Source organism: Phyllostomus discolor, chromosome 2 (assembly GCF_004126475.2).
Source record: "Phyllostomus discolor isolate MPI-MPIP mPhyDis1 chromosome 2, mPhyDis1.pri.v3, whole genome shotgun sequence".
Classification (NCBI taxonomy): domain Eukaryota; kingdom Metazoa; phylum Chordata; class Mammalia; order Chiroptera; family Phyllostomidae; genus Phyllostomus; species Phyllostomus discolor.
In genome coordinates, this window is record NC_040904.2 from 196,176,420 (window position 1) to 196,203,037 (window position 26,618).

General features: G+C 45.8%; 1 protein-coding gene across 7 annotated transcripts in view; it reads left to right on the top strand.

The window, feature by feature from the left end:
* ANO2 (anoctamin 2) overlaps positions 1-18,416 on the top strand; it is a 318,934-nt gene extending 300,518 nt beyond the window's left edge. For 4 of the 7 annotated variants that reach the window (XM_036019423.1, XM_036019424.1, XM_028532648.2 and 1 more), the window contains 4 exons: positions 301-353; positions 2,348-2,529; positions 12,688-12,793; positions 14,840-17,677. In XM_036019423.1, coding sequence (XP_035875316.1) covers positions 301-353; positions 2,348-2,529; positions 12,688-12,793; positions 14,840-15,112 — 614 coding nt within the window. In that variant the 3' untranslated portion in view covers positions 15,113-17,677. Of the gene's footprint in view, positions 1-300; positions 354-2,347; positions 2,530-12,687; positions 12,794-14,839 lie in introns of all 7 variants that reach the window. The other 3 variants (XM_036019420.1, XM_036019422.1, XM_036019421.1) reach the window with 1 other exon arrangement.
* Positions 18,417-26,618: the final 8,202 nt, after the last annotated feature.

A 26,618-nucleotide genomic window follows, 5' to 3' on the forward strand; every position in this document is an offset into this window, starting at 1 on the left:
AGGTGGTGGAAGACCCATCTCCCCTGCCCCACCACCCTCATGCTGATGGGAATCCAGAGTGTTGGGGCCTTTGCCTCCTCATCCCTCTGAGCTCCTCATCCTCAGATCTTCAGGTACTGGCAGGCCTTCAGAGGCTGTGTTACAGGGGAGTACCTCAGCCCCTCTAGACAAGCCCACTGCTGGGTAGCCCAGAAAACCTTCCTTGGTAATGTCCCTGCAAAGCATCACTCTGAGCTGCAAGGTTGTCATCACTGGGCCATGGGTGGGAGTGAGCCAGACACCCTCCTTTCTGTCTTACAGGGATCTGGTTTGACATTCTCTCTGGAATCGGCAAGTTCTCTGTTATCAGCAATGTAAGTGCTTATATTCCTGACACCCTAGCATTGTGGGAAGGGCTTTCCTGAGGGACTGAGGTCTTCCAAGTGAGACGCTAGCCCTCCTTACATCTCAGCCTTTTCCATTCGGAGCTTTATTTAAAGTACCTCCCTGGTTAATAATGCATGGAAGCCTTTCTAATTCATCGTGCTGTTGCCAGAACAATGCCACTTAATTGTTAATTTCACTAAGAGAAAGAAGGGTAATTACCCACCAGAATGCAAAACTTTGCCTTAAAAGCCAAAATCAGGTCTTTGCTCAGAGCCAAGACTAATGAGGAAAGAATTCCTCGTATCTATCCATCTCTTTCCTTTCTTTTCTACTCCAGAGCTAAACAATACCTGGAGCCTTGCCCAGGTTGCAATTCCTAATTATGGTTCCTCCAAGTTGTCATTGTGAAGTCTTAATTATCCCCATGGACTCTGGCACTGCATAGGTGAAGATAGGACATGGGAGAAGAGGGGTCCTACCTGTTGTGACCTCCTTAACTACCTTGCCAGGCACGTCCACATTTCAAAGGAAATCCTGCTGGGTCCAAGCCAACAGCTCCTTTTGCTCCTGCCTTCTGTACAGATGGTGGCCAGGCAGGGCCTCCTCTCGCAGTCTCCCAAGAACATGTCAGCCAGCTCAGTGAACACCAAGAAATCCACAGCCCATTTTCCCTTGGGAGAGGACCGCTGACTCTGGTTGGGACCCAGTTCCCTAGTGAGAACACATACAATGGCTGGAGAGGTATGAGGGAGGCAGAGAGAGTCAGCACATTGCAATTTTGAATGTTTGATGTAGGAAACACACATTTTGAGAAACAAGGTGCAGTTTGGGAAAATTTAGATCAATAGCGAATTGGAAGTTCTGTCTACAAAAAAAAAAAAAAAGAAGGCCCTGAGTACTAAACACTTTCCATCTATACAATAGAAGGAAAGAAATTGTACTCCCCCAGCCTAAGACTTTTTCCCTTATCTGTAAAAATGGGAGAGACAAGAGGACCCACAACTAGGATCGCTCTGGAGGTCACACATGATGATAAAAGGACAGCTAACTAGTGCTCAGTAGTGGTAGCTGTGATTAATGTAGGCATGTCACTCACTCTCAGATATGGTTATGGCCATCCACAGTCATATATACATTTAGAAAACAATACCTATACTACGTTTTTAAAAAAGGGCTTTAATTGTTGGTGTGGAACACAGTATAAACACTTGCCAAAAAGATTTAAGGTTTTCTTTGCGGAAAGGACCTCCCCATTCATACAAGGACTCATTCATTTGTCATTTGGTTTGCTCCACAGACGTTTATAGAGCGCTTAGAGATGCCAGACGCTGTGCTGGCTATGTGTGGTTCCATCCAGCAGGGCCCATTCATTTCCCCTCTGTGTCTCGCTTCTCCTAAGTAAAACGAACAAAAGAACCAGTTCCATTATACAATGTGCCAGAAAGTGCCAAGAGGTAATGGTCAAATTGAGGGAATTGGGGAACCACATCCTTGATATTCCTGGCTTTCTGGTGTCACTCAAGGACAGGTGTACCTGGTCATTCAGAGTCCTTGCCTATGGGACCTATGTGACATTTTCATCACTATTGGTATTTTCTCAGAAAAATCTTCCATTCTACTTTGGATTGGCCAGTACCAAATATCTCAGAGGTGATTTATTCCCTCCAGCACCAAATGGTCCAAAATGGCTTAGCATCGTTCTCTACAGTGGTTGTAACTTACTCTCTTGACAGCCACTGTCTTATGGATTTACTTACACATATCAAAAGTGGAAAAGCCAGGTAAGTCAGGGGCTTTTCATGAGCTGAGAGCTCACAAGCTGAGCCTCCTGAGCTCAGAGGTAAGGACTTCTGTATCAACCAGAGCAGCACCTCTGGATGACAAGCCCAAGAAGGGACAGTCTCTCAGCCAGGTGGAACTGTGCCACCTGGACAGCATCCACCCCTACCTCTCCTCAAACACTTTTGGTTTTGTTCCTCAGGCTTTTGTCATTGCCGTCACCTCCGATTTTATCCCCCGCCTTGTGTACCAGTATGCCTATAGTCACAACGGGACTCTGCATGGCTTTGTCAACCACACCCTCTCCTTTTTTAACGTCAGCCAGCTGAAGGAGGGAACGCAACCTGAAAACTCACAGTTTGATGAGGAGGTTCAGTTCTGCAGGTAAAGTAGTCGTGAAGGGGAGAGAAATGGAGGACCTTGACTTGGAGATCCAAATAATTGTCTGGGTGACCTAGACTTAGATCATTCTCCTTTCTCCTACCCCTTGCCTAATTACTGTAAATCCATTTCCATGAATCAACAAATACTTGTTGAGTATTGAGTGCCTTTTGCTAGACGCTGTGAAGCAGACAAAGAATTATATAGCCTCATCTTTACCATTAAGGGGTTTATGGTCTGGTTGGGAAGAAAACAAGCAACACAGATAGGAAATAGCAGGCTATTCAATAATTATATCTAATAGGGACCATAAACATTGTGGCTATTCAGAGAGGGAGATCAGTGTTGGGTAGAGTGGGGGGGGGGGGGCTTCCTGGAGGCACCAAGAGGGATTCTAGGACAGAAAAAGTATCCTAGATGGGGAGTCAGTATGGGCAAAGTCATGGGGGTGGGGATGAATCTGGGGTGTTAGGGACTCTGCATGACTTGGTCAACTATACCTTCTCCTTTTTTAATGTCAGCCAGCTAGGTGATATAGTTAGCAAAGGGAGTGCTTAAGAAAACAATAAAGAATAATAATATTATATATATATTTTTTCCTAAGATAATAAATGCCAAAATATTGTTGAACTTGGATAGGATAAAGTAGTTGATGGGAAATTTTGAAATCTTACAAGAATTTTAATGTGATATAATAGGAAGATATTGACCTTTTAGTGACAAGGAATGATAGAATAAAGGGTAGGCTTAGGAAAATTGATCTGGTCTTAGAGAGAAAGATAAAGTAGAACTGGGGGAACTCAGGGAGGGCAGCTGAGCTGCTGCATCATTCAGACATGAACTACGATGGAAACAGAGCAGGGTGGTGGAGGAGGAAGAGAGAAGACGAGCTATTTTATTAACATACTGCAAAGTTGGTGACCAGAAACAGAGAGTCTTAGTCCAGAATATCTCCAAAGTTTGGAGTAAAGTCAGAAGACTAGAAAATTGTGGATCCATTCACAGAGATGGGGAAGATGCTAAATGAATCTCATGAATATGGTACACATGATGAATTTGATTTTAATCATATTGCATTGAAAATAATGATAGGAAATCTGAAGGGAAATTTTACCTAACTTCTAGGCACCCTAAGCTGGAATTCCAGAGAGGTCCAGATGAGTGTAATGATTAAAACCCATTAACACAGGGATCACTGAAGCCAAAAAAATTAGAAAACTCTCCGCTATTTACACATGAAGGCAAAATGGAGAGAAGGTCAGAGGGGACTAAATTATTTAACACTTTTGTACTCCTGTGAAATGATAGTCCCCATAAAGGACTTAATCAAGGATCATACCTCATAAATTTTTTAAAAAGTAGAACAATGAATACAATGAAAATAAAAATCTAGGAAAAGGCATTGTTGGGAAAATACATGGCTCTCCCGGACCATCCCCAGTGGTATCTGATGTCAGTGACACCAGTGAAGGAGGAGTGTGTCTGCTGTGTTTGCAGCAGTGATGACCCTGGGCGTGTCTGTCCTGCCCTCCCACCCAGGACACCTTGGTATTTGAGATCAGCCATTTGTAAGGTGGCTGCTTCAGTTCAGACTCACAGTCTGAGACTACAAAAGAAAGAAAGAAAAAAGTTGACCTTCTAACCGAGATGACTCAGTTAAACAGCCTTATTAATTTGTGATTTAAATAGAAGGGTATTCTGGACCCAGGAGCAATAACTTTAGGGTTCAACTCCAGCCAACCAAGAAAAGACTCAAAATCAGAGACCAGATCTAAGAACAGATGAGTAAGTTTATTAATAGATATCAATTTGTAGCAGGCTCAGTGTTTCAGGAATTTTCATATCTGGGCCTATTAAGACTCTGGCTCTTAGACTACAGTTGTACCCAGGGGCCACTCCTCTATGTATCTGGAGTGCCAGACTGTCCATGGTGCTGGAATTTGGTCTGTAGACTGAGCGGACATGGTTCTACTGCTCAGAGAGGGTCTATACCAGCTCTAGACCTTTTCTGCTAGCATCTAGATCTGCTCCAGCAGGGTCCATGGAGTCAGTTGATAGGTTAATATTAAATAAACAGGCACAGAAAGATGAGTATTAGACAGTCATTTTAATAACTGGAAGGTACCACAGAAATCATCTTGTTGAAACTCCTTATTCTATAGAAAAATAAACTGAGGCTTAGAAAGTTGAAGAGTTCTCCAAGATTACAGAGGTTTCTAGTGACAGATCCTGAACTAAAATTCATATCTATCCAAGCACACAAGCCTCCAGCCCTGTGTGCAGAGAAGGCACAACACTAGTGTGACTTACTGTGTGGAGAGGCCAGGCTAACACTATCTGCTTCTTTAGTTGGTCTAGAATCACATGTTTGTCCAGAACACTGAGGTTCTCTGACCTTGCCCTGACTATCAGATCTCCCAGTAACAAATATGAGTATGATTTCCAGATATATCAGTGGCCTAAATTGCCTTAAACACAAAGGGACTTTAATGACTCCATATTGAAAGTTGAGGGTAGGCCTAATTTTAGGCAAGTTTGAATCAATCAAGTCTGCACCAACCAAATCTTTCTCCATCTGCCAAACCCATTCCAACTGATGCTGACTATGGTTTCAGGATCTGTGCAACTGCCAGCAGCTACAGGCCAGTGGGATAAAAGCCCATACCTCTTTCCCAACAACCCCAGAGAAAGTCTCATTGAAGTTCATTGACTATGATCAGTATGCATGCCCTTCCCAGAACCAATCAAGCCCTACCTGCAACCCGAGAAATGTGATGCTCTCCATGGCATTTGAGGCCATTGGGGCTGGGCTTGGGGGTGAAATCATCTCCAACTGAAGAACACGATCTCTGAGTTGGAGGCAGTTCCCCAGTGAGAAGACAAGATGAATGGATACCACTCAGCTAAAACAAAAAATGCCCGGGACATCAGGTGTTAGCACACATGGAGCAGATCAAGCTTTCTTATATCTGCCTTCAGAGTCACTGGATTTTTCAGCCAGTTGCAAATCCCCAGTAGCTCTTCCCTCCATTGTTTCCATGCAAGTAGTTGGCATCATGGCTTATCTGTGGCCCATTTTTTAAAAATTCTGTGACTAGTGGCAGAATTATTAATGGGTGGATGCATAGGAAGTATATTCTATATTTCTGCCAAGAAAATGTATTCACAGAAAATAAATCATTCCAGAATCAAACCAAAATGATTTTTGGAACATCTGATTATTTTTTCTTTATTCAGTGCCAGTGGGGAGTATAGGTTCACTAATACGACTGGTTTTGATACTTTACTACAAGCTTGACATTGGTGATACGATAGGGAATAAGACAAAGTGCCTCCCTCAAGGAGTCTAGATAGAGGAGATGAGTAAGTAAACAAGCAGCTAAAATATAGCTTTAATCATTTACAATAGTGTCAGTATAGGGAGCTCTGATGGCCGTGAGGACAGAGGCCATGCACCTGGCTCAGACTTAAGTGTTCAGACAAAGCTTCAGGGGAGGTGGAGCCTGAAGAACTCTCAGTGCAAAAGTGGCCAGAAGGATCATCTTGTTGAAACTCTTCATTCACATGACCACACTGGCCTGGGTGGTGAGTGGGGTGGGAAGAGCAATGGTGGATGGTAAAGGGGGTGCCTGGTGGAGAAGGGGTCTGGGGAGAGCACTGGTTTCTAGGTGGAGGGGCGTGTTTCTGCTTGGTAGTTGGGGATGGAGTGAGACAGGTCCGCTAAGAGAGAGGAGGTTGGAAGGAGGCACGAAAGCCAGGCAAAGAAGAGTATGCCGGTCATTTGGAGGCGTATGGATTTCCCCCTGGGGCAGCATGAAGCCACTGAGGAGGTTTAAGAGAGCAGTGATGAGCTCAAACTCTTCCTTGGTGTTACCTCTCACCACAGTGTGAAGACTAGCAGGCTACATTAGAAATAAGGAGATACCCTACTCCAAAGTGTGGGCAGATGTCTAGAGAACAAAGTCAGCATCTCATCTAGACAGGCCCTATCAAGTAGGTATGCTTTGCTGGCTACCTTTCCTAGGTGGGTGAGAATTGTTGATGAAAATATCTACATCTGATGGGTCCTACTCAATTCATGCTGTGTGAACTTTTCTGGGTCATGAAATTCTCTAGAGATGTAGGAAGTGGAGGCATGACCTACTGATGTCTTTGTATGGTGGGAATTGTTAGTGACTAAAAATAGAAATAGAGAGAGGAAGAGAAAAAGGGAGAGGAAGAGAAAAAGGGAGAAATGAAGAGACAGAGGGAGAGAAAGAGATTGAAAATGAGAAACAGAGACAATTCCGTAGCTAGCCCAAAAGCTGGTATTTAAAACTGCTCCTGTGGTGGGAAATGAAGTTTGCCCTGATTTTCTGGCAAATAGTGTTGGGAACTCAATGACCCTTCTTATTCTTAGCTTTCAGTGACCTCTGGAGATAAATGTGTATCAAATAAAACTGAGGTCTCCAGCTCCAACCCAGCCTCACCAGGGAAGAGGTATCTTAAAAATAGCCATAAAAGTTAAGGCAAGTCTCCGGCTGCCCATTTGAGATGCATTCCCAGCATTTTTGGAGCAATGTTGGCCTGAACCATCTAACCGCTCTGGCAGGGCTGCTCCATAAACAGCCTTCTGACGTCAATCTGCAGGCATGATTAGTGCCCATTTGACAAGGTCGAAGGACCACTGTGTCCTGGAGGATGGATGATGGCCTGGGCTCCAGGCTCAGCTGGAAGGGAGCAGAGAGATCAGCAGGGCAGGGCCTGGCCTGGGTCCTGGGTCTCAGAGCTGGAGGAGTCACCCTGGGCGTGGTTAACCCAGTGGGCCTGTTTGGAGGTGCTAAGCCTGAAGAAACTGCATTCTTGGGTAGCTCCTGCTGGGTTTTTCTGTGAGCGAGCGCCTAAGTTCTTTCAAACCCCGAGGTGCTGTAAAATTCTTTGAAGATGCGAGTTTCCTTCCAGTCCATGGCTGCCTCTCATCTGCTTCTTGCTGAAACCAGAGGTAAAGTCAGCTTTTCCGGGTGTTGCCTTTCCTGATCTTTATCAACCACTGGATTGACATGGTTCTCATTAGTTCCTAATTGGCTGTACTGTTTTCCCTTGTTAAAGGCCAATTTCAGAAGGCAGTTTTAAGTAGCTCAGATGGTATGAAAAGAATATAATATATAGTTGTATTCAGTATTAATATAACATTAATTTCCATTGGGACTATTAACAAATTTTACATACCAGTGTTTGGAGTTAAGCAATGCATTTCTAATTCATAATGTAACTAAAACCTTATTTAAAAAATTACTGATCGTTGGCGATGGACTCCTCGATTTGTTATTTAGGCACCCTTCCTGCCCGCAGTGATTTGTTATTGTGAATTGTGGCGGGTGGCACTGTCACTGGTCACCCTTGCAAGTGGGGATGGGACGGGGACATCTGAGCCAGGAGTCTTTCTTTCCTCTTTGCACTTCAGTTTCCCCATCTGTAAAAATGAGGACTAGGAATAAATAATCTCCAAAGATTCTTCTCTGCTTTAAAAAAATTATAGTTAATGACACATGTAGTATATTAATCGATTCCTATAACAATTCTAAACATCATAGGCAACCTCTCCAACTCTGTCCCACCTCCACCCTAACCCCTGCCTTTAGATATTGTCTCTTGGGTTTACTTTATAATAAACATAATATATTTTTAATTAATGAGAACCTTATATTTTTAAGTAATATATTCCCCTCAATCAATGTGATTTTTCTTAGTGTTAGATCTAGATAAAATCTTAATGTAATCTTAAAGCTAAAATATGTGGATTTTTGTAGCAGTTTCACTTATTGCATGTGAGTGGGTCTCAATTAACACTATAATTTTGCTCCTGGAAGCTTAGTATAACAATGTATTTGAGTCAACTGAATATTGCTCTTAATTACATTCTTTTTTTGAAGTTATGAAATTTTTCCTATAATTTTCTACGTATATATATGTAGGTGTGTGTGTATACAAAGACTCTCTTCTAGGCCCCCTAATTCTGTATGTATGTGTATATATATTCATAATTCTGTATATATGTATGTATACATACGTACATACTACACATTATATAAATCACATAATTTAAGTATATTTAAATTATATTGAAATGTATATATTTTTATTATATACCTAATATATTATTTATATTGATTATAATATATAATATATTAATTATATTTTTATATAAGTATAAGGGAAAGACACTCTTCTCAGCCCCTACCCCAGTCACTCTCTCCCAGAAGAAACCATTGTGTCTATTCTGTGAAAGTCCCCAGAAACCACACTCACATGTGTGATCTTATTTCTCACGGACTAATTTTGATGTTCAGTGTACTCATATACTCACACGTCGGCATGTGCTTATTCATGGTTGGGGTGAGCGAGCTGGCATGTGTGCCGTGTGTGCTCTCAGCACTGCAGTGCATGTTCTGTTCCCTCCTCTGTAGGGATTAGAGTGCCGAGGGTCAGAGACGTGACATGACTTCCTCGGGGTCTCACCGCTAGTAAGTGGCATTGTCACTCCAAGTGCTCACTTGCTTCTTAGATACTCTAGTTGTTTCACTCTGAAAGATTCTCCTTATTAGAAGACTAAAGAGAACTCTCAAAATTAACATTAAGTCTCAAAGAAAATAAAGGCCTGGAAGGGTGAGGGTGAGATCTAGGAACGGTTCCTAAAATTATATGCCTGAGCTTAAATCCCAGGCAGCAGATGCAGGAAGCGACCAGATATGGGGTCCCCAGTGCTTGGCTGCTTAGTGGGACTGCGGGAGAACCAAGCTCCATAAACCAGGGGAAAGGGTCTGGTTTCAGAAAGCACTTGAGCTGATGGGAATGGAGCAGAAGTTAATCCCCACCAGCCTGAGGCCTGCCTACATTTACATGGACAGAACTCCAGAGAGAAGCCCCTTGCCATTGTGGCATTGGCTGACTCTTGTTGATCCATATCAGCATCACGGGAAACTTGGAGGCTCAGCGCTTGAGGGCTCAGAAATCCTCCCGGAAAGTCAGGAGGAACTGGGAGCAAGGGTGCACATGCTCTCTCCTCTTTTGACAGAAGGGATATAGTTCATACGTTACGTTCAGTCAAAGGAGAAAGAATAGCTTCTGTTTGTCTGACAGATCAGTATGCTGAGTGCCCTTCCCTGGCATTTCATCTTCATTACACCTCTATGAGATGGAGAGAGTTGAGGCCCATTTCATAGGTGATGGCGGCCTTGGTCATCAGAGAGTTAAGCCGCTTCGTAGAGGGCATGGCGCTGAAGTGGTGAAGGCAGCAGCAAGACACCTGACTCCAAAGCCTGTGCTTTTTGCCGATTCTGTGCCTTGGGCTTAGAAGCAAAACAAACAAAGCAGACATCTGTCACTATGGTGGACATAATTAAGTCTATTAACCATTGTCTTTTATGGACATTTCTAGTCTTAAAACTAATTGTCTCTTGTTTAATTAGTGTCTTCTAGTTACTCAGTGAAAACATTTGATAAACTTAACTTCTTAGGATGAAGTTTGTTTTTTAATTATGCTGTCTGAATTTATACTGCAATGTAAACAACCAATCATTTACCTGGTAGCAGAGGTTTACCAGAAACAGTGTTTTGCAAACTATGAGTCATGGTGCATTAGCAGGTTATGAAATCAGTCCAGTGAGTCATGATCAGCATATTGGAGAATAGAATAGAATAGAATAGAATAGAATAGAATAGAATAGAATAGAATAGAATAGAATAGAATAGAATAGAAAAACATCAGTGCATTCATTGCACCGAGGAAGCATCTTATGTGTAATTTCACTTCAGTGACATATATTTATGTGTGCATTAATTTAAAATGCATTTTTCACTACTGTTGGTCACAGTTTTTAAAAAGTTAGCTTTGGAAAGAGAAATGTGAACAGATGTATAATTCATTAAATCGCATATTGTTTTTTTCTGTGGATCGCTTGTTCTGTAGTTCCTCAGAGCACCATTAGCCCATTGGCCTAGGCATATTTCAAGTAGAGCTTTCTGGACATATCTATATGCTAATATTTCCCCAGATCATTGATTAGATGGATGTGCCTGTTAGATTCAAACCATGTTATGGACACTCAGGGAGGGCAAAGTGACATTTTCAAAAGCTGTGGTGAGTTAGTAGCAGAGGTGGGACCAGAATTCGATTATTTATGGATTCCTTCCAGACAGGAAAAAAGCAGGGTGAGCAATGGCTCTCATACTGAGGTCAGTGAACATCTGTTCCTTCATAGATGGAGCTAGAGAACAAGAAGGGATCAGGCTAGACCTGGGGAAGGATTTCCCTGTGGTAAGGAGTGGGCGTGTGTGTATGTGTGTAACACCCCTCCTCAGAGGCCTTGGGAAGAAAGAGCAGGATCAATTCCCTTCTGCCATGGGGTCCTTAGGCGGGGAGGGGGAGGGGGAGGGGGGAACAGGAGGGTGGGGAGCCTGAGTGTTTTCCCATCCCAAGATGTCCTTATTCCTTTAGCCACGCTCTCACCCTCTCCCATTAGCAAGCATAATTGGAGCTGGCCGTGTTTCTGTCCTCAGCCACGGATGGATGTGATGAATGCCGTGGTGTTTTGCTGGGCTGCAGTTAGCTTTGCTTTTCATCCGAATGTCAAACCAAGTCTGCAACAGCTGTGATCAGCTGTTGGAAAAAGGGGAGTTGAGTGTGGTGAGGGCAGCTCCTGGCCCCGTGCCCAGCCCTAGTCGAATGCTTAGTGTCCACCTCTCGGTTTGTCTCTTTTCTGTTGCTGACTCTGTCGCTAGGCATTTTTTCCTCCTTTTCATGTGCAACTCGTTTCAGGTTTTTTTTTTCTCTTCTTCCTTCATCTCTCCTTGGGCAATTAGAAGTCACCATGGTTTGACATGAATCTTTCAGAACAGCTGGTGCATTCAGGGTAGGGGAAGCGGCAGAGAGCACCCACATCTGAATCCCCCACCTCCAACCTGCTACCCATGGTGAGGTGCTCTACGGAGACAGGAGAAAAGCCTGAGTTCAGCCAGATTTAGTTCTTCCCTTGACTCCACCTCTTGCTGGCTGTGAGACCTTGGCCAAGTACTTGGACTTCTCTGAGTCTCAGTTCCTTCCTGTGTTACTTGGGGATGTCAATGTCTGCCTGAGAAGGCAATCAGGGAGATTAAATGAGAAAACTTCCAGAAAAGTTCCCTGCTCAAGGACCAACACAAATGACCTGTTTCCCCTCCCAGCCCCTCCTCAGGCAGATGCACTCGACAGCCGTGCACTCTGCGCTGTGGCCCGGTGCCGTCCCAGCTCTCCCTCCAGCCCAGGGCTTGCTTTGATTGTACTGAGCATCAAAACTTTGTTGAATTCCATGGAGGAAACAGTTTCCTAAAGAGTCATAAGTCTTCTGGTACCAGCTTTTGTCATTTTTCCAGGCTTGGAAAAAAGTGAGTCTGAAAATAATGAGCCATTTTCAACATTAGTCATCCCAGGATGAAAAGGCAACCGTGAGAAGAAGCCCTGGACTCCTCCATGGGCCGAGAAAGAGGCACGAGTTCACATCAGGCCACTGACATTTCGTTTCTTGAGCCACACAGACAACGTATAACGACAGCTAGAGGATGGTACTGACCAACCGTGACTATTAGCATCAGCCCTCCCTCCCTGGCTTCACTCAGCCTTCAGCTTGGTCACAGTCAGTTTCCTTTGGGCTCAAGAATGCAGTCATCAAGCGAGACCAGTCCCTCGGAGGGTCCTAGTTCCAGAGCAAACACCTGGGCGTGAAGCCTGGGATTGTCTGCTGGTGCCTACATCTTCACTGAGCCCACAGGCCGCAAAGAACTGTATGACAGCTGGGTGCGGGGGTCTCCCTTTCCCTCCAGAACCCATAAGCGAGTGGGAACCAAGGTGGATTCACTGTTCTGGGGTCCTCCCATAATCCCTGGGCTCCTCTGGAAGGAGAATCCAGACACCAGAGGAAGCTTTTGGGAATGTCAGAGGGAGAGTAGGAAAAATATTTCTTGTTCTGACATTGGCCTTTGTATTCCACGGACACTTGTTGTTTGGGCAATAGATTTCTCTCTCTGCCCCCTATTGCCCAAGTTGGAGAGCCAAGGGCTTGCCTGCAGCTTTACCCTGAAGTTTCCTTAAAGCAGTGTCCGCCTTCCTCCATCTCTTCTCTAAACAGCACGTTTCTCTTTGGACAGGTTTAAGGATTACCGAGAACCACCGTGGGCCCCGAACCCGTATGAGTTTTCCAAACAGTACTGGTCTGTTCTGTCTGCCCGTCTGGCTTTTGTCATAATCTTCCAGGTGAGTTATTTGAATAAGGAATTGCCAATTAGAATTCAAACCTCAAGAATAAAGACAGCCACGTCTCCTCGCCTGCCCCTCATCTCCAGGTCTGCATGGCACAGCGTGACACGAGGGGCCTGTGCATGTGGCAGGCAGTGAGTGCTCCCTGCCCTGGGCTGCCATGAATTGGTGGATTTGCAGAAAGAGACGAAAACACCGAGTAAGGTTACAAGACAGATGTGGAGTAAGTTGCATGGTAGAGACAGATTTCCATTTCAACCTGAGACAACGAAAGGAAGTGGGAAGAGCTGTGGAAACCAGAGTCTCCACTCTCAGGCTGACAAACAGCCCCACCTGAACCTTTCTCCTGGCCTTCTAGGCTGGCTCCCTCCTTTGTTAGCGTTGTTTTAGCCCCTGAGACATCTGGTGGGAAGGGCCGCCAGAGCCATCCCTGGATGAATAGCAAACCTGAACCCAGTGATTCCTATCTCCGACAATAGCCGCAGCTCCAATTGCACCTCGGAGGTTCTCTGAGCTCGAGGCCCCCCTTCCCATTTGGGGTCCCGCCAGTCTTCCAGCAAGGCTGGAGCGCAAGCCCAGATCCTTTTCTCCTCGGCTCCCTTAGGCTTTTGTATGCCCTGAAGGCAGATCTCTGGAGGGCTCTAAAATATCCTGCCCCCAACCCCAGCCCAGGAAGTGGAGAAGCCCACTGTCTAGTCTTTCACCTAAAGAAGACAGCTATTCTTCCTCTGGAGAGATCGGGCGATATATTTGAAAAATTGCTCAGACATCCCCCTGCTGCCCCACCTGCAGTCGCCGCCTCACTTTACCATATGTCACATGTAACGCTCACTCGTGCTGCAAGGAGGTGCTGTAAAAGGAGAGAGCGCATGACTCAAAGCAACTCTAGGTTACCGAAGGTAGCCAGGTGCCTCTGGAAGCGGCAGTCGGTTCCCCAGGTCTTCCCCTGGGCTCCTAGAAGCATACAGGGTCCAAGGTCAAGCTGGGAATAGACTTAGAGTGTGGAAGACAGCAGTGCTGTTACCTCATTCTGGGCATTGTCACTGTCCTCTGTATCTCAGAGAGGAGAAGACACATTAGCATGTAATTGTCAGGCACAGAACACAACAACTGGAGTAGGAACAATTGTATGGGGTAGGGCGTAGTTGAAGGTGGCTTGGAAAATGGATGGAAACCAGATTATCAAAGTAGTGAACACCTATGGGGACAGGATGGCGCTGTTATAATATATTCACCCACCTGAATAGAAAATACTCCCAGGGAAACACAGCCTTATCCTACCTGTATTTACAATGGGGCGAAGGTGGCTGGGCAGACAGAAGGATGAAGTCAGTTACAAGTAGGCACAAAAGAGGGAGGGGGTCACTGGTGATTCAATTAATTAACTAACTAGTTAGTAAGAGGCAGGGGGTCCTAGGCAGACCGGTGTGACTAGAGTGGCTGGAATGGAGTGGAGAACAGAATGCACTAAGTGTAAGTAGTGGGTGGGGTTGGCCGAGGCCAGCCTTCAGTGTAGAAACCAAAGGTCCATCTCTGATCTGGAAGACAGAGGGTCAGATGCAAAAGAGAAGAAACTGGCCCAAGGAAGGCCCTGGAGAGGCCACTGGGCCTCGTGGCCACTTCCTAGGAGCCTCTGGAGCAGGGTGTCTGGAGGCTTTGAGGCCAAGAAGCCAGAGGAAGACCATGAGATGGGCTGGAGGAGGGGAAGAAGCAACAGCTGGCACTTATGGAGCCCCACTGTGTGAGAGGTAGTGACTCGTGTAATCTTCAGACGGCTCCAGGAGGTAGGTTCTGTTACTATTCCACTTTCTAAAAGGAGACACCAAGGGGCAATTATGCTCAATGGTAAGGTCACCCACTAGTGAGTAGTGGAGCCAGAACAGCACAGAGGTGTCTAGTCCCAGGTCTGTGCTCTTCACTGCTGCACGCTACCGCGAGCCCCGCTGCTGAGACAGACACTCCGACGGGCCAGGGTAGACAGTGGTACACTTGTGCTCCGAGGCCAAGCCTCCCCTCTCAACTCCTGTCCCCTGCTTTCAACAGAACCTCGTGATGTTCCTGAGTGTCCTTGTGGACTGGATGATCCCAGATATCCCCACGGACATCAGTGACCAGATCAAAAAAGAGAAGGGCTTGTTGGTGGACTTCTTCCTGAAAGAGGAGCATGAGAAGCTCAAGCTGATGGATGAGCCGGCGCCCAGCAGGCAGGGAGGGGCGCATCACAGCAGGAGGAGCCGGGCGGCCAGCTCGGCGCCCTCCAGCCGCAGCCAGCCCGGCAGCATCGCGTCTTCCGGTTCTCAGCACACCAATGTGTGAGCGGCGAGCCAGCCCCACTGCCGAGGGGCGCTGCGGCGGCGCGAGACCACGGCGGAGCACGCCTGCACCTGCGGGTGCAGTGTCGCCTGCCATCGGCCCAGATGTGGCACGAGGGCGTCTTGAAAAGGGTGTGCGTGTGAAGAGAGAGAATGAACAAGCTCAGGGAGGAAGAGAAACAATGCTGCCTCTCAGAAACTTCAAGCTTAAGTTTCTTTTAGGTCCTCTTTTGAGCTGTAGGCTGTCAGGGGATTGGTACTGTTTTGAGTTTACCAGTGAAAGAACTGAGCCTCTCTACCCCAGGATTCCCAGGCACTGAAATCAAGGATTTTATGGCTTTGATTAAATTTAGCTTTCAATCGTAGCTCTAGAAATCATCTCTCTCTCTCTCTATGTATACATACTCTCAGGGCCTAGCTCTGCCCTCCTGCGCGCCCCACCCCCCATCATAAATCAGCAACCCCCAAGCCAGCAGAGGACACTGGTGGGGACCCGAGTAATGATCACAAGGTCTGGATCTCTGGCAGGCTAAACCTAAGGTCTTGACCTAAGTTCTGTTTCGGTTTCTGAGCCCTAAGATGGAAATGACCCACTGGCTACCCTCCCATGAGAATAGACAGAGGGACACCAGAAAAAGAACTCAGAACTATCTTCAAGACTTGAAGAAATGATTTATTATCCTTACCTCACTGACCAACCAGCTCCCAGCATGACCCTGAAACCCCTACCCACAGTGTCTGGTGATTTTGCCCTAGATAATCTGTAACCTATACTCTATTGGAGAGTTGTTGTTTTTAGAGCCTAAGCCTCCCACCTCCGATTCAATATTGGAGTTTGGCCAATTCAATATGAAACCATTTTTTTTCTCTCTATACTGCACATTTCTGTTCATGCCTATCTCTGGGCCAGTGCACGCAGCCAGGCAGACTCCAGGAAAAATGGTGGGATTCCGGCGCATCACCATGAGCCATCCCTGTTTCCTCAGGAGCCCTCTCATGTCAGGTGGCTGCAGGTTATGACAGAAGCACAGTCAGGGCCCTGTTCTACCACCCATCATGAATGATCATCACCCCTCCCCTTCCACTATCACCCCGAGAAAATCCTGAGTCACTTGCAGCTGGGGCTGTCAGAGCTTCAGCGGATGCAAATTAAGATACAGGGCTGATTACTGTGGCCCCTGGATCTGACTGTGAGCTGCAAGGTTTCGCACCTGGGCTTATCTTCAGTTTACATGACAGGGATGCTTTGCGCTAAATGCAACTAACCACCATTTTATGCAGATTCAGATTTAAAATAATAAAATAAATGGAAATATTCTTTATAAAGATGCTTTTCCTTGTCTTTGGTTTGCTCTTTCTCTCTCCCCCTCTCCTCTCCCCCAAACAATATTTACTGAGCATGTACTATGTGCCAGGCATTGTTCTCAGACAAGAGATATGCAAGACAAAAATCCCTGTCTCATGGAGTTTATGTGCTGGGGAGAGACAGACAATAAGCTGATAAATGTATAGTAACAGGAGCTATGGAGAAACAACAAGGATAAGAGATACAGGAAGTGTGAGGACAACACAGGGGGTGAGGGAATTAACATATTATATACAAATTCATTTCAAACTCAAGATGATTAAGTGCTTATATCTTGCAGTGCTAACATCATTGATTGGTACCAGTCTCCCAGAACTCCGTAGTGAGAAGACTTTCTAGTGTAGTTAAAACCGAGGGTCAAACATGATTCATCACTGCCTTTCACACACTTCAGTTCCACCTACTGCCCAGAAACCAACTGCCCAGTCCTCTTCCTCTGGACCTGGCCCCAGTTTTGCAGGTTGATTTGACTAGAGTCTTAACTCAATGCCTGAATGGCTGTGGCAAAGAGACCCACGCTCCAGAGGAGAAATGAGCGTTGTCCTGCTATTTCAACACAACCTGTGATGCAAGGGCCTGTGGGTGCGTAAGCTGGTCATTGTTGCTGCTTCCCATGGCTTCTTGCTTCCCCCTGGCCACATGCAGGATTGCACTGCCACCAACCCTTGTTCTGGAAAGTGGGCCCTTTTAAAGGGATACCAGGGCACAGACACAGCTGTTAGTAAGAGCAACAGGCACTCATGTCCCCAGCCACTCATACACAAGAAATCCCGTAATAAACTTCAATTACATCACACCTTAATGTTCAAACTGGCCATTTGAGCCTAGAGTCTAACAACAGTAGTATAAAAACATTGCATCACCTTACAGCAGGCTTCTGTTAATCTGGGGAGAGTGAAGTGGCCAGCAGGAGGAAAGTTTCACTTCAAGGGTCATTAATGGCATGGAGATTCCAGGCCCATAACAAGGAGGATATCCACCCCTGTTTTCCCAGTGACTTCTACCAGCATGGGCAGGATTGATGTTTCCAGGAACCAGTGATGGTCCACAGTCAGGAGGTGTCTCCACCACCCACGTACCCACTTTGCAGTGAATGAACTATACCCAAGCCCACTGGTTGCCTATGTCTGGTTCAAGATCCCACCCTGCCTTTTTTTTTTTTATCTCTTGGCTTGATGCTAATAGGATTTGGAAATTCATTCTTGTAACTCAAAAATTTCACTAGAATATGTCTTGATAAGAGTGTCTTTTGTTTAATATGCCCGAAATGGGGTGATTACATTCTGTCTGCATGTTCACTTTTGAAAAGTGTTCTTCCAATACAAGAATGGATTCCAGTGTGTCCATTCCAGCTGTTCTGGTTACTTTAAGAAATCGCAAGTTTTAAACTGGGTTTCCAGTTTTTAAAATCTTCATATCCACCTTTTCTTTTTCAACATCTTATTTCTATCTTTCAGGACCATGCCCATTCCAAAATACTCCTCCCACTAGAATCAGTCCATCTACAACAGGTCCTCAGTAATTTCATTCGATATCATTTTGTTATGTTGATGAGAGAAAAAAATTGATTCCCACCTGGGGCCACTGTCACGTGGAGTTTGCATGTTGTGCCCTTGTCTGTGCAGTTTTCTCCAGGGGCTCTGTTTTCCTCCCACATTCCCAAGATGTGCACATTAGGTTACTGGGTGCATCTAAACTGTCCCAGTTTGAGTGAGTCTGGGTACGTGTGTGAGTGACCCCACAATGGAAGGGTGTCCTGTCCAGGGGGGTGTGCCCACCTTGTGCCCTGAGCTGCTGAAATCGGTTCCGGCCACCTGTGACCCTGAACTGGAATCAGTGGGTTGGAAAAGAATGATCTTACTTGTTTTTATTAGTCTTTCTTAAATGTATATGCAGCTCACATGTACTTCAAATGTTTAATATTAAAAATACTTGAGTCTTTTTTTAGAAGTTTGGTGATGTTTTTTTCCAAAGGAACTTAACTCTTATTTATATCCATTAGCATATGGTAAAACTGGTTTCATTATATGTATGTCATTTCACTTAAATTCACAATATCCAAGAACTATTGAAGTAAAAGCTTACTATATAATCTCCAATATGTTATAACAGCAGCCTCTAAGCTCTCACTTGTATGAATCCATGGATGATCTGGAAGAGAGGTGATTTCCCCTAACTTCTCAGAACCCTATTCTTCTGAACTTCCTGTGCCACTGCTGGCCTTACTTTTACCTGAAGCATGTATTTTCCCACAAACATTCCTTGCTAGTAAATGAGGAGGTTGAACTTGGCAGGCGCTAACTTCCATTCCTGTCCTGACATGCGCAATTCTACGGGTTCACCACAGCATGGCAAAAATGAAGAGTATGGGTGTGTGTTGATGGCTCAGTATTATCTTTCACGTTACCATTCTACTCATCTTTCAAAACAGGCCCTGAGCATTTGTGTCTTGGGTATTCTAACCCAGTTCTGTCCGTGTAAGTGTTGTCAGAATTTCCACATTGGTTTCCACCCCCAGTGGTATCTGATCTCCTCAGTCACAGTAGAGGGCGCCAGAGAGCAGAAGTCCCCCACCCCTTCAGGGCTTAGCCACACATTGTGGAAAACAAAGTCGAAGTTTCCTCAGAGTGCCTATTTGCATACTGGGTTAGCCTCCTGCCCCCCTTCCCTTTCCCCGTTCTCCTGCACTGCAGTGAAGGGCAGTGCCCCAGACCACTATCCCTTTAGACACGTTCTCACCAGGACTCTCGTGCAGTCACAGTGGGCCTCACTTATTCTTCTGACCTCCCCACATCCCATGTAGCTTTGTCCGCAGAAAGAAAGTGCAGGGCAAAAGTCCAATGGGAATTAAAAAATATACCTCTCGGTAGGAGTTCAGGAGACTTTGTATTTTATTGCCTCACCTTTTGCTCACTTCCTGCTGGCCTAACAGAGCAGGTGGAGGACTGAGGCTTCCACGCCAGGATATCGTCCTCAGTTAGGGAAATGGAGCCGCACCCCCCAAGGAACAGAGGCAGGCATTTGACAGGGTCCGGCATCCTAACCTGCTCCTGGTTTCCCCCAGCGTGATGGACCCCGGCTGGCCTGCCTATAATTCTTCAGAAAGTATACGTCAACTTCTATCAAGAACCACATCTGCTTGGTCTGAGAGAGGCTGCTGGCTGAGAAACAGATGAGGCCCCCAAAACAGGCCTCTTCGACCCTTTTCCATGGACCTCATTCCTACTACGTTCTCAGGAATCTTTCTGTCTGCCTTATCAACTTCAAACTTGGCTTTCTTAACTGCCAACCCCTAATTTCACTGTGCTCCACCTGTTTCCTTTGATTCTTTTTTCTTTGCCCAGATTTATTGCCCACTGTTTTATTTCCTCATCACGCTGCAGGGGGCTTGGTCCCCAAAGGTCTCCAAACTCTTTCAGCCTCACCACATATGTGCCAAACCCAGCTCTTACCTAGGAACTCTGAGATATTTGTAGTTAGACAGTTTTACCAGCCTAGATCCCCCTTCCACACAGGGACATCCTCTCTGGGGCCCTGGTGGTATTTCCTACCACAGGTCCACTCTGATGAATGCCTACTTTGGACTATGAGTTGAGAATCTCAGACAGTCTAGAAGAATCAGTTTGTTTTCTACCCTCCAAACCAGGTTGAATCAAAGGGTTTGCCTCTCAAGCAGCAAAAGTGTCCATTCTCTCTCTGTCCTGAGCGATGCAATCCTTCATTACATAAAAGGAAACCTCTGTGTCAGCCATCCCTGAATCAGGGAGGCTTTCATTTGACCTGGCAGAGATGGTGTGTGGAGCGACAGCAAAGGATGCTAACATTGTGTTACACACAGAGAAAGAAAGCACTTGGGACTTCTGCTCAAGAGTCCAAGGCAAGGACGTCACCGAGCTGGAGTGAGGCTGTTGTCAGCCTCTCCCCAGAGCCTGTGCTCCTCACTGCTCATAGGAGAAAAAGGAGAGGTGCATTTCTCAGCAGCCCATGTTCATGTCGAGTGTGGAGATAGTCTTTCATGTGGTGCTGAGGGAACCTCCTCTAGTGGAAAATGCACTCCGCTTTGCAGCCAGGCTTGGGTTCTAGTGCCCCCTCTGCCAGTGGGGCAAGCCCCATAGCCTCTCTGAGCCACTTTCTCCATCTGCAACAAAGAAATGATACCACTCTGCCCAGCTTTCCTTGTGTTGCCCTTGGTAAGTGCCAGAGCACAAGGTCAATATGAAAAAGGGGTGATATCATGAACACCTGTTTCTAAGGAGATGAACATTATCATCAATAGCTAAGAGAAATGTAGGTCCAATATGACATCTATTGGTAGAGACAGTTGTGGCCAACAGTAAACCTAAAGTCCAGGTGGGGCAATTCTAAGACGCCTGGGGATGGAGGGCTGGCACAGTACCCAGCAATGCCTGGTTAGTATTCTCGACATCAGCACGTTTGCTAAATTCCACTTCGGGCTGCACTTCCAGATGAGTAAACTATGGAGGAAGACCTCAGATGAGATGTCACTGCCCAGGATTCGCTGAAGAGTTATTGTCTTCTCCCCCTCGCCCTGCTTCTGTTAACATGCCTTGGCTTTTAAAACAAATGCCTTCCTTGCTTTGACGTCGAGTAAGTATGTCGTGGTTTTTTAAAAACATTGCACCAACTCCATCAAAAACATATCAAGTGATGCCCAAGTATAAGTTTCCATCTCTAGACCATGATTTTCAGAAAATGCATTAATCTAAACTAATTTTTCATGGTTATTGTGGTTTCCTTGAGTGGTTCCTTATAAATGTCTACCAAAGAAAAGAGAGTTTATTGTGGGAGCAGAGGAGACTTCAGACTGAAATGCTTCATCATCAAGACTGAAATTTCCTCAGAAGAAAACTGGCTTTTCTACTGATCCTGGGATGATTACTTCATAGTGTCAAAGCTCATCTGGGACCCAAGGTGGCGGCTCTGGTTAAACTACCACTGGTTCCAGATGCCACATGGAGACAATTATGTTTCGGGACACTAAGCCAGAAAATGTTAAAGCACCTTTCAGAGCCGGCAACCAAGAATTGCCTTTCTGAAAGGTATCTTCCATCTATTGGTGACAATTTGCCATCTCAAATCTATTTCCAGTGAGGACAGAAATGAAGAATCAGATGCAGACTGAAAAGCACCAACTCAGATGAGAATTTATATTGGGAAGTTATTATGTAGACATTTATCTGCCCCTTAGTGGTGGGGAATGTGGGCGGTAGGATGTGGATTGAAAAGCAAGGGGTCAGATAAAAGCACTGTCTCACTGATAAAGATTTTTTAAAAACAGAAGATATTTCTGTTTATCACTCACTTTCAAAAGAGATTTGAAAATGCTATTATAACACAAAATGTAGTCCCACTATTTGAGATGGGGACAGAGATTAAGAAGTTAAATGCAAAGTGTGTCAGGTGGTAGACAACTAAAGGATTATCAGTTTGTTACATTAAAACAGCAGAGGCTGCAGAGCTTGCCGACTAGCTAACTTGACCCTTTGCGTTACCTGATTGACTGTTGGAGCAGGAGCACTGTTCCAGGCTGTCTGTGGCCTGACCTTTCCCACTGCTCATGTTTCATGTGATGCCCAGCCCTAGCCTGACCACTTTCTTTGCCTGTACCACCCTCACTTGGCTAAGATGTGGGCCTATCCTTCATTCACATGCCCAGAGCTCCTCCCGCAAGCTTATGTCAGCCTCTCTCCTGTCCCTGAGCCTGCCCTTCTTAGGGCAGGTAGGGAGACTCCTGGTCCACTGTGGTCATGCCTGCTGGGCTCAGGCTTAGAGTTCCACCAACTCCCTTCATAAATGCTCTCACAATTACTTCCAGAACTACACACAAAGCATGGGTCTGGGACTGGAAGGTATGTAGGGAGAGTGAGGGGGATGGGCATGTATGCATGTAAAACCACTCATTAGGGTTTGTTTTGAACCAGGTGCATCATAGTCATTACCTATAATCCTTACATGACCCATAACAATAGCCCCATTTTATAAATGAACACCTGGTGCTGTAAGACGTTCTCTAACTTATTCAAGGCCACATAACTAATATGTTCATGAGCCAGGAGTGAAACCTAGGTCTGTCTCAGAGGCTATGCTATTTTCTTTGTGCCAGCCTGCCATCATTCCCCACCTCCCCTTTCCCTGCAATGATTTAGTTATGTAAACTCTTGACTTTGGCCAAACCCATCTGCTGTCATCTCTTATTATATTCCTGTCTTCCTTTCCTGGGCTTTTGCTACAACTGGAATGTGCATTATTGGTTTGCTGCCAGATAACCCATGGTCTTAACACCTGACCCTTGGTTCCCACCAAGGCCTAGTCTTTATACTCAAATAGCCAGCCTATTCTTCATACTGTATTTCACAAAGCCAGTCCTCCCTCCTATCTCAGTTCCTCACTTTGCTATCACCAAACTGCAACCATGCCTGTGAATCTGCAGGCTTCATGTCAGAGCACTCAGCCTGAGCAAAGGCGATATGGCTCACTCATGGGCTTGACTTCTCTCTCATAAGGAAAACGGCTTCCTGTTAATTATCTTTAGGACCCAAACCCTAGTATAGTCCCTGGAACAGAGTCTGCACTCTATAAAAACTAATATTTGTAAGGAAGGAAGGGAGGCAGGAACTAAGGAAGGGAGGTAAGAAGCAGTGTGGGCTGGAGCCCCCAGTGCAGCATTTAAAGGAGGTGGGCCAGTAATAAGACTTCTTTCGGAAAGTAACAATGACCAGCAAGCCCCCTTTCCATATCTCACTGCCTCACTCTCCACAGCTATATTATAAAGAATCCGGGTTGATATTTCACTGACACACCAGCAGAGCCATACCTAGGACCAAAATATTGAAATAATTTTGTATTAGTTTGTAAAGTTTCTGCACCACCACTAAGCTCCCCAAGTATACGACCTGGCCACCCCAGCTACACCCTGGAGGCTCCTTGGTCGTTCCTATAACCCTGGAAGTAATACCGGAGTGTTGCTTGTCACGGCACAGGACCTCAAAACCCTGAAATCAGTAGATGTCCAGGCTGTACCAAATGCAACACATTAAAACATCTCTGCATAAAAGTACAAATTCCCGGATGCCTAATCTTGGGAGTCATCAATTCCCACTTGCCCTCTCTCCTACCCCACTCAGAAACTCCCCTTCGGTAGCTTTAAATCACCAGAATTTGCTCAGAACTTCTGGGTAGAGGTTGTTCCTTCTTGTCTCAAGGCTCTTAAGTCACTGCAGGTAGCCAACATAAACAAACCCGGCAGGAATTTGCCTGAGTTCCTTCCAAGAGAAACAAGCCGAGCAGAGTAGCTGCCTGCTTTTGCCTTGATTCCAGAACACAAGTGAGATCCAAGGTGGGAACACCTTTGGCATCTGTCAAGTTGGCTTCTCCATGGGACTGTTATCAAAAACTTTCGGACCTTCCAGATTTCCTGACAAGACTGGAGCAAAGGTTGTATGTCTGGTTTCTCCTGTGCCCCCTTCTTCCCCTCCTCCGCCTCCCCAAATCCCAGTCTCTTCCTAAAGGAAGAAGTAATTATCATTTCTAATCTGATCCCAAGGAAATGTATTAATCGCAGCTGACCCTTCACCACATTCCCAAAGCCCTGGAGATCTGCTGCCCTTATTATGTTGTAGTGAACACATTCTGAGCCAATCAGGGTCCTATTTGAGGGCAACTGTGTGACTGAGAAGCATCTGCACTCAAGGCAACTTATCTTTTCTCAACACTATGTCATTGATTTAAATACCAAGAAGCCTATTTTAATGAACACCTGCTATCTTTTGCATGTAATAAATCTTTTCCAGGAGAGAGGAGACAGCACTCAAACTATTTTGCCTGCCCACACTTAATTCATTTCTATCCCCTCTCTCTCCTGCCAAGAAAGAACTGAGATGTTCAAATGTGCCCAACTCTGGCCTGGTTGGTGGTGACATGACTCAAACACACTGATAATTCCTGTGGTTTGTGGATTCCTCTGCAGGTCACTTCACTCATCCCCCTGTCCCCAGGCCAGGAACCATGTCAAACTCATCCCACACTGGTATGCCAAAGACCAAATGGGCAAATGAGCCCAGGGCCTGGAATAAATTAGCTCAAGATGAAAAGAAACCATGTTCCAGAAAAGAGAGAATGGCAACTGAAACAGATAATACAGACCAGCCTTCAGACACCATATTGCCCATGGCCACAAGGCCAGTATTGTTATAGCCTTGGTAAGGATGAGGATGGTATAGAGAACATTTGAGAGGGGGGCCAAAGGCTAGTTATGTAGAACTTAAAATCAGAATTTATCTGGTTCAAATTGTGGGGGGGGGGGGTTGGAAATGGAATTCCATAGCCTACTTCCAGTAGGAAGTATGCCCCCGTGGCACAGAGTGGCTGTGGTAGGAACCAGGAGGAGCAGATTCTGAGACCGGTGCTGTCGTGCCATCATCCCAGGGGTGGGATGGGATGGGGTGGCCTCATAGCTTCCAGAAACATACCAATCTTTTCTCACTTAAGGCCTCTGTGCTTGAGGTACTGTTGCTTGACCCTGACCCTAACCCTGACTTCATTCAGGTCTCTGCTCAACTGTGACTTCCTCAGAGAGACTTTCCCTGACCACCCCAGCACTTAGCACACACTGGTTACATGGACCACTCTTAGGGGGACAGATACAGAGAAGAAGGCAAACAGCCCCAAGAATGGCTTGGGGCCCTTTAGTCAGAAAATTCTGGGTTCTTGCATATCAGGAACCCAGTCTAAGCAGTCTAGAAGAGTGTACTCCTCATTGTGTAGGAAGGGGCATGGCTGACACAGGGAGACACAGGGAGCAAGACTTGCCCTGCAGGATCTAGATGGTTAGTGCTGCTGAGCTCCTCAAGGCCACCTCAGAGTAGCAAGATGGCCTCTGCTCTAGCCATCACTTTATTCTAGGGAAAAAGAAAGAGTAAAGGGGAAGGTTACCACCCTGGCTGGCATAGCTCAGTGGATTAAGCATGGGCTGGGAACCAAAGCATTGCAGGTTTGATTCCCAGTCAGGGCAGATGCCTGGGTTGCAGGCCACGGCCCCCAGCAACCTCACATTGATGTTTCTCTCTCTCTCCCTCCCTTCCCTCTCTAAAAAAAATAAATAAATAAAGTCTAAAAAATGGGGGGAAGGTTTTAAAAAGGACTGCCAGTTAAGGAGCTTTCGTCCTTTCCTAAGGAGCTTTTTGGAAGCCCCACTCTATAGCTTCTGTTTACGTGCTATGGTCCAGAACTCAGTCACATGTCCACCCTGTCAGAAAGGTAGCCTGGGAAATGTAGTTTTCTTTGCTGGGCATACTGCCCCATCTCTAAACAAAGTCAGGGTTCTATTGGTGAGGAAAAAGAGGAAAACAGATTTTGCATAGGCAGTTATTACTCTGCATTCACCCTTCTGAATGTGCCTTCTGGACATTAAAATGAGGGAAAAAGAAGGTCCAGCTTGAAGTTCAGAGTGAATGACACAGAAGCATTAGGGAAGGTGAGGCTGCTCATGCAACAAGGAGCCATACCACAGCTGGCCTTGAATGCCAGACTAAGAGTAATGGAGAGATTCCAGGTGTGGCTCATGAAGCCTCAGGTGGTGATGGTTTCCAGTGTCTGAGCTCACTATGCGCTTGGCACAAAATCCAGTGCTTGGCACAAAATCCAGTGCTTTTAAAGACATAGTTACATTTGATCCTAGTAACTGCCATGAGGTGGATTTTATGGTGTCCATTTTACAGATGAAGAGCTTGAGGCTGTAAAGGTGTCTTGTCAAAGACTGTAAGCAATGAGGCCTGGCTTTCCTCCTATCTGTATTTGATTCTAAAACTCACACTCTTATCCACCTGTAGCAGCCTCTGGGATCTGCAGCTCAGTTTCCTAGATCCTTCCATCCTCGCCCTGGTCTTTCACCCCTCCCACCACCACCCCTCCTGTTCTTTTTCCCAGAAGGGTCTCTTCCTTTTCTGAGTTCCTTACAGCAGCTCTTGCTCCTTCTGTCAACAGTGGTCTATGTGAAGCCTAAATGTCAAGGTTGGAGGCTGTCCCCATCCTCCGGCCCAGCCAGATGCCGTGGTCCTGTTACAGAACAACAGGGGGCCAAGGGCGATGTACTATTACCGAAAGGAACCCCCCAGGCTCATTATGT